Below are 15,487 nucleotides of genomic sequence, written 5' to 3' on the forward strand. Positions count from 1 at the left end.
TAAGAATGAAAATAGACAAAGCAATAATAAATTGATAAAAAAAGATAAGATTACAAACGAGGAGAAAATCAGAGTCTCAACACTTATTGTACAAGAGATTGAAGCTGTACAGTGAGTTTTCTGAAGAAATCAAATAAATAGAAAACATTGAAACATGAAAAATCTGCTCTTGAGAAATTTTGATAAAAAACTGTAATTTTATTAACAGTTAATATTATTTCTTAAAATTGTATGAACTAACTTAAAGCATAAATAAAATATTGAGCCATCTTTCAGCAGACAAGTAACTCGTGAAGGCTTTAAAAAATATGTTGCTTGTTAATCGTATCACCAAACCACCTATTTATATGCAATGTATTTAAAGAGAAGATATAAAATACGTTTTTTAAAAAATCCTAATATGTATGTAATTTAATTTTTAAATAATTAGCCCATGATATGCTTCAAAATGCATAAAAATTCACTATTTATATATATTTTACATTATATACACGTCATTCGATATTACATTAGGCTTAATTTTTTTACAATATATTTTTTATTTACATATTAATTATCTAACTAAAAAGGAGAATTTCGAAGTTTACAGTGCAAAAAACTAATCTGATTATTCAAATCAATTATAAAAGAAAATTAAAATTCTTATAAATGCAGCAGATGGCTTTGTAGATACAAAAAATCGCACACCTTCAAAATTTGCAAAAAAACATTTGAATATATGTATTCAATTGTCAAAAATTGATTTATTGATTTTCAAGTAATTTTCTACAGGTTTTTTCATTGCATAAAAAATCCACAATTTTATCAAATGATTTAAAACTGATAACACAGTTACGTAAAAATCAAGAAATCGAATGATTTCAGGGTCAGATTAAAAAAAGACGATAATTTTTTAATTGTTGATTGAATCGAACAATTTTGTTTTTAAAAAAAAAAGTATTTTTATTAAATTAACTTTGAGTTACTTTTTTTGCTGACTTCATAGTAAAATTATTCATGTAACTATGAAATTTCATAGAAATGTGAATTAAAATTTGCTGCCTCTTTTTTATTGAGCTTAAGGTAAATGAGATTGCTGTTAAACTTGCCTGAAAATTTATTGTTGTTTTCTTGGATTTTTGGAAAGCAATAAACATTTTTAAAATAATATGCGTAGGTTCATGCCACACATATTGTTATTGTTAAAACGATTCTTTGAATTAATTTGATATGTTAGATTCAATTAACTACACCTGACTGAATTCTGTGATAACGTATTTGATTCGTTTGGAACCCGGTATTGATATGTCAAATCTCGAAAGATATATTTTTTTATCATCTCTACGAACTAACACGTCATTGTCGATTACAAACATCAGAAAATTTTCTGCATTTCCACAATTTGAAAATTAATTACACATTTTTTACAAAATTCTTACTTAACAAAACACAAATTATCACTTTTCTTTAATAATTCCATTCGTTGTTTATTTTCGTTTAATTCTAGGCCATTGACTTAAACGTTTGTTATATTCAAATTGGCTTCTTAGAAGACCGTTAAAAAAACTTAAGAACCTAAAACAACTGACTAAATATGATTTTCAATATCATTTGAATTAATTTCATGGCTCAATTGTTTTTTTCATTTAATATCAAACAAATTCTTAAACTGAAGTCAAACTTGATTGCTCCTACTTGAAGTCTGACCTTAAAAACTCCGATCTATCCTTTCATTATCATTGGTATATCTCAACAACTTTAAGATCCAAGTTTAATTCACGACAAGTTTGGCAAGGTGTATTTACAATAAAAATATTTTCTTATTGAGTGCCCAAGATACGCATAAATTTGTGTACCAATGCTGTTTTTTTGCAAGTTGATGAATAATCTTACTAATGGCACCATGCTCTTTAAATGCGTACATTATGAAAGTAAAGAATCTCCGTATATATATTTCTCAAACTACCAAAAACTAAAATTGACATTAAAAATCCGTTTCTATTCACTTGAATCAAATATCAAATACGTTTCTTTTAAGTTCATCAAAATAGTTTAAATAGTTGAACAACATTATAACGCAAAGTTTTTGATACCTAAAAATATTTTTTCTTCAATTTTCTGATTCTTGTACTAGACCATGTTAATACCATATTTGTCGGCCGTCAGGCTAAAGTACTCGGCGGGCGGAGGCGGGTATGGCTGTTGAGACTGGTGCGGGGGTCCGAGGGCCGAAGGCGGCTGGCCGTACGGCGGGAAGGCGGAGGCGGAAGATGGAGGAGGGGGCGGAGATCCGAATCCGCCTTGGCCACCGTACTGAGCTGGTGAAGGCATAGCGCCATTAAAGTACTCCATCTAAAGAAAAGAAAACAGGCTTAAAAAATACTAAAAGACTGAAGCTTAATGCAGAACCCAAAGTGGTATTGATTAATATTTTGGGGAGATCTAAAAAAAAAAAAGGTAATTCAAAAGACGTGTGATGGATTGATGTAAAATAATCCACCTTATAGTATGATAATTTGTTTACATGTTGATAACATTTTTTTAATCCACAAATTCAGCACCATTTTAAGTTGTTATTTAGCAGAATATCAGTTATTACTTTTAAATATTCAAATAATGGGGTTTGTTTTATTATCTAATAAACTAACCAGTTTTTGAAATTAGTGTATTTACTGCGTGACGCTATTATTTTTATAATATAAACATTTTTTACTGGCAACATTATTCGTCGACGTCTTATCGAGTTATCTTTTTAAAAACACAAAAGTTGTTTCTTACCTGGGAATGATAATAGGGTGAATTATAGGCGCTTTGCGAATAGGAAGAAACGCCGTGGTGATGTCCAGCTCCATACTTGGCATACTCCGCACCACCTCCAGACCAATGGAAACCATTGTAACCTCCGTCGCCATGATAACTCGCTCCTAGTCCACTGGACCCTAAACTCTGCGGAGTTACCGGCGGAGAAGGTGTGGTCATGATGCTTGAACTAGACCCTAAAGGAGTCAGATTCCCAGCAACTCTCGGAGAGGAAAAGTGTTCTTTTGAGAGATGTCCGATTCCGAAATTTTTGTCGACGCTTGAATATCCCTCATTTTTAAGGTACAAATCCACAGATTTAGATGCCAGACTAGTGTACGGATCGTGTTTGACTGCAGTATAAGCCAAATTGGCCACAGATGATGAAAGATTATTAGCAGCTCCGTCGCCACTTGATGACGAAGAGTCCTTACTCCCAGAAATCAGTCTGTTTTCCGAATTAGCAGTTCCGTTCGAGGAATTGTTATAGTGAATCGGTAAAGAGTTGCTCTTTGAAACTGATGTATCATACCCCGATAATAATGATTCTTTTTTGCAGATCACGTTGATTGGAGGGCTGACAGAGGTAGAAGGAGTGATGGGTAAGTTAGGAGAAGATGTATGATTCAGGTTTGATAGACCAGTGAGGGAAGAGTTATTCTGTTGTTGCATGGATTGGCTGGATCCTGTGTTCTGGGATTTGCTAGGCGTAGTTTTGGTGGAGCTGTTTGAAGTATTGTTGTTGGACGATGAGGTTTTGCTGGAATGCTGACGCGTTGACGAACTAGAAGATGACTTAGATGATATTTGATTGTTTGCAGTCTGCTGTTGTAGCTGCTGGCGACACTTAGCTCGCCTGTTCTTGAACCAGACCTGAGAACAAAAGAAAACAGAATTATTTTTAATCAATTCTACATGACTTAAGTAAAGTGCCATGATTTGCATCTACAAAAGAGAAAATGTATTATCTATCAGGTTAGGAAAAAAGATATTCCATATTTCGCGGGCTTTTTTTTCAACCAAGTATATCTCATTTATTATGAGTCACATCGGATTATACAATACTGCGTTGCAAAGGTGTGAATGTGTACTACAAACAATTTTCGTCCAGTATCGCGTGGTTGGTTCAGTCGTGAACTACCGTGCGTCGAGTAAGGAGGTCTCAAAGGAAGAAATTTACCATGTTTTAAATTTTTACTACCTGGAATGGAAAAACGCGTCGAAAGCAACCAAAAAAAATTGCTATGTATACGGGGCCAATATTCTTTCAGTTCATGCTGCGCAACAGTGTTTCGTGTGATTTCGTTCTGGTGTAGTGGAGGTGAATGATGCATCACGCTCTGGCAAGCCTGTCGTCGAAAATGTCGATAAAATCATGGAAAATATCGAGATAGACCGTCATGTTAGCAGTCGTAGCATTGCCTAGGAGCTAAATATTGATCATAATACCGTTTTGAACCATTTGCACAATGCTGGATTTAAAAAAAACCTCAATGTGTGGGTGTCGCACGAACTGACGTAAAAAAACCTCATGAACCGAATTTCCATCTGCGAATCGCTGCTGAATCGCAACAAAATCGACCCATTTCCAAAGCGAATGGTAACTGTTGATGAAAAATGGGTCACTTACGACAATGTCAAGCGACAGAGATCGTGGTCGAAAGCCAACGAGTGGCCCAGACCGTGGTCATGCCGGGACTGACGGCCAGGAAGGTGCTTGTGTGTTTGGTGGGATTGGCAGGGAATACTCTACTATGAGCTGCTCCCTTGTGACCAAACGCTCAATTCTGCCCTCTACTGTGAACAACTCGACCGTTTGAAGCTGGCAATCTAACAGACGCGGCCAGCATTGGTGAATGGGAGAGGAATCGTGTTTCATCGGGACAACGCCAGGCCGCATACATCTTTGATGACGTGCCAGAAGCTCCAAGAGCTTGGACGAGAAGTTTTGATGCATCTATTCTATTAGTTTAGACTTGGCACCAAATGGTTATTACCTTCTATTGCCTTCTGCTATATTTAAATATATAATAGAATTTTAATTCTGCAGATTTAAACATTACTGTATATTTTACAAGTGTAATACATTGTAACTAATATATTATTTGAAATAATCAAAAGTTTTTGATTCGCTCATACCAAAGTTGAACGGTAATTTCTGAAACTTAAAAGGCAAAGTCTATTCGCTTCTGTCAGCGTTGCATATTCCGCTTCGACGAAGGCTAATGGAATTTTCAAATTGAAAATCCAATCTCATGGTTGAGCACACCCACTTGAACGTACCCCTCTACTCATTCACTTCTGTTCCTACACGAGCAGTGTTTTTCCGTTGATTTAATTTATTTATTTACTTACGCCCACAGGGCTTTAACATCACTTTTTTAAAGGCAAATAAGTTCGTATTGTTCTTTTTTTTTTTTTTAAATAAGTATTTATGTAATACATATTTTTATTTTTATGTTTTTTCATTATGTATTTTGTATAATTTAATTTAGTTCGTACTTTAATTTGGCATATTATTTATTGCTTTTATTTCTTACTATAGTATTGAGTGAGTTTCTAGAAAACATATCTCAATTATCATTTCAATTACGCTTTATACATATATTCTTTTTCTGTTGATTTCAATGATACTCTTATTTTTTTTTAATACTACTATATTTTACTATTATTTTGTTTATTTTAATGATATCATTATTTTGTATATTTGATTATGTGTGATTCTTAATTTGTATAATTTATATTTTAAAAAATTCGAGTATTTAGTATTAGTATTTCTGATTATCTTTTTTTGCATTGTATTCTTTGGAATTTAATTAAAAATGTATACATTATTTTGTGTAAAATGAATGTTATAATCCGTAAGGGTTTAAAATTAAATTTTCAAAAAAAAATAAATATATTTATTACATTTTCCTTTTTTTTCTAGATTGTTATTCTAAGTCATTATAATTTGATCTAATTAATTTTACTATGTATTTTTATTGTTATTTGTTGCGGCTTGACACGCCTAAAAAACCTTAATAAGTTCATTAATATTTGAACTAGTGTAATTTTGAATAAATAAATAAATAAATAAATTCATCATCATTCCCCATCCACACCTAATGGTGGATAGGGCGCTGTATTGATACACCAATCGCAGTGTATCTTGATCATTTTTATTACATGAAGGTAAGATGATCAGTCTTACGCTTCAGGTACCAGTCCAGGGTCATGAAATATTTCAGTGTGAAAACACCCTATTAAATCAATATTTTATATTAACCCTATCGGGAATCGAACCCGAGACCTCTTCTATGGTAGTCAAATGTGCTGTCCGTTAAAATTAAAATTTTACCACACACAAAGATTTTACTTTAGAAAAATCAAGAATTTATCGCATCGGTTTTTTAAAAATATTTTTTCAACGTGACCCCATATTTTATGACGCTTTTTTACCCTCTCAGACACATTTTTAGCTACAACCAATAAAAAGGACAACTGTGTAAATACTGTCCTGTTTTTTTGTGGTGTTAACTAACTACTGTTTGTCTATGTAACAAACAAACAAACCCTCACGCTCTTTCCCATAAGTGTAGGCAGAGAGGAAAAAAACGTCAGTTTAGTTTTTGTCTTGCATACAGTTCCCGCTTTCTCTACATTCATACATTTTCTTATGCGCGTTCAACGATTTTTTTTTTGAACAATATTTTGAGTATATCCAAATTTCTGTACCCAAGAACGGTTTCAGATCTTTAACTTCACAAACATTATATTGTTTTTATACTTTTAATTTACTTTTAATTACTTATATTGTAAATGTATATGAAATCAATTTATTGCTGCTCTTACAATGCGTCATCAATTTTTAAGATGTTTTTAAAATTGACATAAATTTATTTTCTTATTTAAAGATTATTTAAACATTCTTCTCATCGTTTCTTTGAATCCCTTAAAATATGAATATGTATATTTATGTTTTTCCTTTGAAAAAAAAGGTTACTATTTTATTTTATTTTTACATCCAAGCATGTTTTTCATTCTTTATTTTAATTGTTAACTTTTAATTACTTTTACAAATTTTCTTAATTTTTTTACTTTAATTTTAATTTTTAAACTACTTCTATTCATGTTTATTTTCCTTTTCTTTTTTGTACTTGTTATATTACTGTATCTTACATATAATTACTTTATAATATGAAAACTTCACTGGTCCATTAGAGTTAAGTCTAACTGTCTAAAATATAAAACTTTGTAATTGTACTGTATGTTTCCTAAGTAAAAGAAAAGAAAAAAAAACATTAACAGTTGAAAGAATTGAAAGAATATAAATGTATACATCAGAGGCGAACCGTGTATAGAAGCAATTATGCGCAGCTTACCATTATATTTGACTAACTAAATTCATGTTTTATTGTAACTTTATTTACAGAAAAACCAATAAATAATTTACATTAATTTTAAATCATTTCCACAGTTTGCATTTTTATCCTAATATAAATATAAATTTTAATAAAGCGCGCTCAGCGCCTGGGGTGAGCCAAGAAACTAGCCGATTATTCCAGCTTATTTTTTCATACAAATAAGTTTAATATATTTTGAATGTTTTAACCCCAGTGCGAGTTTTTTCTCCTAGATTAAACTTGCAGATTACACAAATTGTTTGAAGATTCTTGATTTGGAAAACAGTATTTCAAACATTATTTCTTAAGGATTATTTTTCTTTGAGATGGTACTTTTGACATAAGACCATAATTACTTTCATGCGTCATATCGCAGGACATATAGCGCTCCACGCGGCCGTTTTTAGCACTATTAATTACTAGAACAATTCGGCCAGTTGACATTTCAATTGAATACCTAATATCGATTGAATTCATAGTGGTATTTTTTATTTATTTTTTAATGAATTATTTATATTAACAAATTTTTATTAAAAATTAGCAAATCGCTTTTATTGCAAATATATAGTACACTTTTGTTACCAAAAATTGCGGGTCTTTAATTTAAACAAAAAGTAAATAAAATTATCTTTCTTAAATTTTTTTTTTGAATTTGAAAGAAAAATACAGCCCTACAAAATCATCTGTTATATAAAGGTAAGATGATCAGTCCTACGCTTCAGGTGCGTACGGGAACAATGAAAAGTTAAAATTTAAACAACCTTTTAAATCAACTATTCAAGTCCCCTCTGCCAGGAATCAAACCCAGAAAAAAAAATATCTTGAAACATAAAAAATAAACTTCTAAAAATGTGTAAATTACATAATGTCTTAAATATCTCGGTAACTGTTAGTTAACAATCAATGCAGCTAATAGACCAATCGTAAATGCAACCCTTGTATCAAACTGCGCAGCCCCAGGCTAACTTACACCCCGTAATCAAACAAATAAATCAAAACTTCGATGCGCACTATCCGTTTCAGCCACCACCCGGACAAGACTGTTTACATACAATTAGCAACCCCTATTTGACGCCCTTGCAATTCCAACCACAAAAACAGTTGAAAAATTTATCCCATTTTTTTAAAAAGCTGAAAGATGTGTATGAAATATTAAGGGAATAAAAAAACATATGGAGAAACGTAAGAAATTCAACAGATTACAACAGAGATGGAAAATACTTTTGAGAAGGAAATAGGGAAGTCGAAATTAACAGTAACATTAACTATTCTGCCCATGTTTGAACAATTTTTCTTCAATTCCTCCATCTGCTATTTTATGTGAATCTAAATAGTTGAAAACCTTATTGATGGTGGTAAAATCCACCTGACTGCAGCTTAAATATATCTTCTGTTTAAGACCGTCGAAATAAATCCTTAATAAGACCTTCTCGTCTTTTTTAAAATTCTCAACTTACTCTTTGATGCACCTGAAATACTGAGCTCAATAAAATTAAATATCCCAACTAGAAACCTCAGACAAAACTTACTCTTTCGTACCGATAACCATAAAACTAACTATGGTTTTCATTCCTCTATGCCCAGAATTCTTAGGTATTCCAACAAACATACCAGTCTTGATTTCTTTGATAACAAGTTGTCTTCTTTCAAACGAACACTGAATCAAATTCAATTATAAACACCTCTCTCCCACTTCCACTCCCACCAAGTCTACTATATACCATTGTGTCTTTCTACTTTCCTTTATAATAATTTTCTGTGTATAAATATGTCCGAAAAATCCCCATTGTGCGTATGTAAATAAATAAATAATTCATCATTCCTTTTTTGCACCTAATGGTGCACAGGGCACTGCACTGGTACACCAATCGCAGAGTATCTTGATCATTTTTGTTAAATGAAGGTAAAATGATTAGTCTTACGCTTTGGGTCCCAGGCAGAGACTATGAAATATTCTAGTATAAAAACACCCTTTTAAATAAATATTTCATGTCAACCACGTCAGGAATCGAACCCGAGACCTCTTGCATGAGAGGAAAACGCGCTTACCACTAACCCACGCGACCAACATTTCACCGGCTATGATTTTCAGAGCCTGGAATCAAATTTCAGACGTTTTGTATGTTAGGCAAATACGCTGACTATTTGACCACGAAGCAGACAGATAAAACTTCTGTCGTAAAAAATATTTATTTTCAAAACTACCCCTCCATTGCCCAGCATCGAAAAATGTGATAAATGATGTGATCGTTCGATTTTTAAACCTCCCCTGAGGTATGACGTCAGCGTCGACAAGCGAACAATCGCTAACTGCCCCGTATTATACAGAATAATAAATCTTTGATTTATGACGCCCATCACACCCCTGTTTACCGCGAGTTTGGCGGTCCCCCGGAAGCTCTAATACAAGATATGTGTATATGTATATTATATGAGAGATTTATTGCTTCTGGCGGGGAGGCGTGAGGTTTTATGAGGCGCGACACGGCACAACTTTGGGCTGGCTGGTGATAGGCTTGCTCGCGCGTTCCAATAGTTTAATAGCTAACGGACCCTATAGTCTTTGTCCTGCTTGAAAGTTGGCCTGCCCAGGTACTTGTTTACGATTGTATCCCAAAAATTAAATTATTAATATTCAAATATTGAATTTAAGTAGGCACCGAGGTACTTTTTATAGGTTGAGTTTTAAAACAGCTTGATTATTGATATGTTGATAAATTACCTGGTCCATGAAGAAGTATAGAAATTGAAAAAAAATAATTTTCAGGCGTTGCCTAGTATGTAGGTGAAATAATTCAATTAGATGAATCTCACCCGCATAAATAAAGGTTTCAGCTCTTTGACTCCACAAACATCAACAGATGAAAGAATTGAAGGAATAAAGATGTTCAAATATAGGCAGAATGGTGAATGTTACACAGTGTGTAAAGTGGCCACTTAAACCAGCAATTGACAGGTCGTAAGCCCTGTAGATGCCTAGACTTCTATATTACCTTCTCTTAAATGTTTTTCATCTCTGTTGTAATATGTTAATATGAACAGCTCGACAGGGAGTTGAATCCAGTCCTTGTCCACAAAATTTTGGGCAAACTCAAAATATTGTCCTTTAAGAATGTTTAGAAATGTTTTATAATAATCAAGCCCTACGGGCATAAATAAAGGAAAAAAACAACTAGTGCCTGCGAGATTTTCAATGTCTTTTTTCTCATTAGAAACTTCCTCAAATTTTAATAAAATCCCTCTCATTTCCGCCTCAGTTATTCGTCAAGTAGCCGTATGTCATGGTATTACTCAAGTTATCGATTGTGGTTGGGCAATCAAGTTCTAGTAGGAACACTGGGTAGTTATATTGGCCTTTTGAGAGGCAGATATCCCTTTCTATTCTGCTAAGGGTTGTTGCATTTACCCTTACTGTTTCGTATTATGTATCCCTAATCCGCCCCACAAGAACAAGGGCACGCTTTCAGAGAGAACATTCAAATGGTGTCATTTTAGGAACAAATAAAGTCATCGGACATATTTGAGAATATACATCTGTAGCTCAATTGCAAAAAAACTATCGACGTGCTAATAAGCGACGTAATAACAATTTCTCACCATGGTTGTTTATCGTATTCTCGATCACAATGGAACATTTGCAAACACCTAATATTAAATAGATAGATTTTTCAAATCTCATTAAATGGGCGCATGACTGTGGCTTAGTAATAAATTTAAAAAAAAACTAAAATTGTCCATGTATCCTCACCATATATTACTAAATGTGAATTTGAAATAGAAATACAAGCTCATTTAAATTCTTGCCTTCATTCAAATTTAAATATAGAATCAGATAAATGTAATTGTCCTATTATAGATGTTGTAAATAATCATAAATATTTAGGATTAATTATTGATTCTAAATTTAGCTGGGGTGTTCATATTGATGGAATCTGCGACAGATTAAGGTACTGGCCCAAGGTGATTTCTGAAATTAAAAGCATAGTACCTTTCAAAACGTTAAGATACCTCGCTCATTGAATCCATTATATCTTACGGAGTGCGTGTCTGGGGTCTCACCTTCCAGTCTCATCTGGGTAAAATTTATGATATTCAGGTGAGACTGTTGAGGGGGATCGTACCGGATAGCATAATCCGTGAGGCGAAACATATGGGCGAAAGTGTATATTTTAAATTCTGTAATGTCCTGCCGGTAAAACAAATTTGTGACTACAAATTGATTGTAGATCACTTTGTTGATCCGGAATATAAAAAAAGAGTTTCCCATACTCACAACACTAGATTAAAAACTATGGGCTCCCTGTCTGTTCCCCGAATTACAAATTACTTCGGAGAGCGAACATTAAATTGCGTTGTTCCAAGATTGTTCAATGATCTCCCACAAAACATCATCAACATGAAAAATCTTCAAATGAAAAAAAAAGAACTGAAGAAATATCTTCTTGATACTTTATAGTGCCTGTTTATAAATAAATCTGTAAAATACAAATAAAATAAATGTAATTTAAACCTGTCATAAAAAAAATATAAAAAAATGTTTCCCACCGAAAAGTCTTTAGACTTAGTGGGTAACAAATTCTTTTTTGTATTTTTTAATTATAAAATAAACGCTGCTCTGCAGCACTGAAACTGAAACTGAAATGTCTAAATATTTACGTTTCGCTACGTATAATCCTGCTGCACAATCACGTATTAGAATTTCACCGGTGTAAATATGTAAAATATTTTAAAACTGCTATTTTCATTTATTTATTTATTAATTAATTAATTTAAGGTTAATCATGTTATTCATTTCATTTAGCCAGCGGCGGCGGTTGGCAAGCCAAATGTCAAGCCATTATCTTGTAAGTCCACAATATCAAGTTTATTTGTAGCTGCTCGTCTAACTATTATTGACAATTCAATTCCATTAATTTAAAAAAATACTAAATTTTTTATTTTTATTACCTTATACTTGTTTTTGATTTTTACTATTATATCAACTTGCATTGTAGTATTGGCAAATACGCATTTCATATATACATATTTTTATTTCTTCTTTTTTCGCGATAAAATGTGCTTTCTACTACTACTACTACCATCACGCCATTTCCCCGTAGGGGTAGACAGAGAGAATAGACCGCCACACACGTCTATCCTGGCATACATTCCTAGCTTCTTGCACATTCATACATGCTCTTCGGTTCTGTTTGCTTTTGACATGACCAGACTTAAGATTTTGGTTTATCTGATCATGCCACGTCTTTCTTGGTCGTCCTCGTCTAACGTTGCCGTTCATTTTCACCATATATACTTGTTTTACCATTCTTGGGTCGTCCATTCGTTCTACGTGACCAAACCATCACAGAGACCCTTTCTTAATTTTATCAATTATACTTGTCTCAGATTTACACTCTCGCCTGATTTCATCATTCGCAACCCTGTCATACATTGATTTCCCACACATTCATCTAAGAGATCGCATTTCAACCGCGTTCACTCGGCTTTCATCCTTCCTCTGCCAGTTCCATGTTTCACTTCCATACATAAGTGTTGGGACTTCCATACAACTCCGTTGTGCACTGCCAGTTTAGCTTCGATTGACATATTTATTAGAAATTACTGTGCTCAGTGCTCCGTTCATTTTGTTGCCCGCATTAACTCTTCTTTCAACATCTTTATCTACTCTTCCATCTCATGCTTTCTTGTTTATTAATTTAACTTAAATTTGTCCTTCTCGCTTACCGTAACACTTTATTTACTGTGTTTGCTTTACAGAATTTATTTCATAAGCTTAAATCTTTGCATTTTTTGTTTATATGCTTACTGTTTTTTCTTGCATACCTTTGTTATTATTGTTTTTTTTTTTACTTTTTAAAACTTTTTATTATATCCTTTCTAACTAATTTCACATATTTTTTCTGTATATTCTGTATTATTTAGTATGTTAGCATGTATTTTATTTTTTAAAAATGCCTTTTGGGCGTTAGTGAAGAAAATAAATAAATAAATAAATAATAACAGTCGCCACAGTCATTATAATTTAATGTTAACTTTTTTTGTATAAGATACTGCTTACTATTTTGCAAATTTAATAAATTGCATTATTATTTATAGTAAACGCCGATTTTTTATCGTTTTGTGATTTGTTGCCGAAATTTAAGATGTATTTTTCTAAAGTGTGTTTTTGTTATTATATTTCTTTGTAAATAATACATGTATGGAAAAAAAACAACGAAATTTTTTTTTTTTTTAAATGGATACAGAAAATATTGTTTGAATTTGTAAATCACATGCGCTCGAATATTTTTGGTTAATTCTCTGTACCTGGACCCTGGACTCCGGAAGGTTAATCTTGAGGGCGACCTCCTCCCTCATGAAGATGTCAGGATATCTGGTCTTCCCGAAGAGTGACTCCAGCACGTCTAGCTGAGCTCTGGTGAATGTGGTTCTCTCTCTGCGTTGCTTTCGTGGATTGACTCCTGTGAAAAAGAAAAAAATATTTTTGTTATTTATTTATTCATTTCAAATTATATATTACAACACATTACGGCTTTTTAGGCTGTGCTCGCGTTAAGTCATAATAATTGACAACAACGCCTGTAGTAATTGTCAGCCTCGTGGTGTAATGGTCAGGGTGTTTGCCTACCATGTAAAAGGTCTCAGGCTCGAATCCCAACATGAAATTGAGATGAAGTTTGATTTAAAATGGCGTTTTCACTCCAGAATATTTCATAGTCGCTGGACTGGTACCCGAAGCGTAAGACTGATCATCTTTAATTCGTGTAACAAAAAATATTTAGATACGCTGCGATTTGTGTACCAATGCAGTGCCCTATGCATCATTAGGTGTGGAAAGGTAATGATGAATTCACAACAAAAATATATAAAGTAAAATGAAAATAGTTATTAATATCTTATGAAACAAGAGTGGCGGCTTTTCCTTTTGTCCATTGGGTCAATGACCTCACGAAATTTGCCACCAATTAAACTCATTTACTTTAAATACATTATAAAGTTAATAGTATAATGCAATTATTAGGTTAAGGATCTATTTATTCTTTATATTTTTATAGATGTTATCTAGAATACTATTAAGCACGTGCGACGTCAAATATTTATGTAATGTCGAATGCGCGGGTCATTTCTGTAACTGTCCCAAAACTAATGTCGTATCTCTATATTTTCTCATGAGAAAGACAGAGATAAAACGTCCCGTGCGTACATAAACATCGGAACATTTCGCCCAAAAAGTATTCGAACGCGGGCATTGTTCCGGAGAGATAACAATATGAAACACGGAATATAAGAATGAGATTGAGATTTAGGAGTTGTTTTGGACTATAAACTGACATACAACGAGCGTATAGAAAATACAGTAAATAAAACACTGAAATTACTTGGCTTTATTAACAGAATATCCTCTGATTTTACTAGTGTCCGTACAATCAAAATTCTTTATTGCTCAACTGTTCACCCTCTTCTAGAATATGCCTCCGTGGTCTGGTCTCCATTCTATGTCAATTGCATAAATCACATTAAATCAGTCCAACATCGCTTGCTTCGAAAAATAGCGTGGATGCTTGGACTAGAAAGAGGTAATTATTCTTATGCTGAAATAGAGTCAATGTTAAATATTTCTAGTCCACAAAAACGTACAACTAATATTGACTCCATATATATGTTCGGCATACTAAATGGTATAATCGATGTTCCATCATTACTGGGACAAGTAAAATTCAAAATTCCGACTCGTAGATTGAGAAACAAAAATCGATCAGCATAGAAAGAACTATGGCCTTAATTCTCCAATGACCCGTCTTTATCGTTTTGTTATCTCAAGACAAGATCTGGACTTTTTTGGTTTAAGTTTACAACGATTTAAACGAGCACTAAATAAATAGTCCAGATCTTGTCTCGATGTCCCTTATATTTGTCATTGCTTCTTTTCTTTTTTTTTATGTTTTAAACGATTCTTTTACTGTAATATTTAAACCCTATAAATTGTATTGAATTCCCATGAATTTTACACACCTTCACTTAAAAAGGACGAATTCTTAATGCAAAGGATTAACATAAATTTATATTTTCTCGTCAGCAGAAAAACTCAAAATATTGGAAATATAAAAATGAACGATATTTTCCTTATACGGAAAAAATCAATGAAACGTTTTTCTTGTGTTATTTTTCAATGCTACAGAAATTGTACATAACAGAACAACCAATGTCGTTTCTATTCATAAATGAATAATCGAGTATTTTCTGATTTGTAATGCTCCAATTTCAGCGAAGTCCGAACGAAGCGTGCAGTTCTGAAAGGAGTTAAGCGTTTTGTATGACACACG

At 32.8% G+C, this 15,487-nt stretch overlaps 1 protein-coding gene across 1 annotated transcript; it reads right to left on the reverse strand.

Annotated features, from left to right (window-relative positions):
- Positions 1-1,115: 1,115 nt before the first annotated feature.
- LOC148272680 (uncharacterized) lies at positions 1,116-13,637 on the reverse strand (the record flags this gene model as incomplete). Its single annotated transcript, XM_088239726.1, has 3 exons — positions 1,116-2,331; positions 2,758-3,651; positions 13,470-13,637. Coding segments are annotated over 3 exons (1,284 nt in total), but the record flags the coding sequence as incomplete, so codon positions are not given.
- Between the last annotated feature and the right edge of the window lie 1,850 nt (positions 13,638-15,487).

Source organism: Micrasema longulum, unplaced genomic scaffold (genome assembly GCF_059751315.1).
Source record: "Micrasema longulum isolate JH-2025_06_02 unplaced genomic scaffold, ASM5975131v1 h1tg002237l, whole genome shotgun sequence".
NCBI classification, from domain to species: Eukaryota; Metazoa; Arthropoda; class Insecta; order Trichoptera; family Brachycentridae; genus Micrasema; species Micrasema longulum.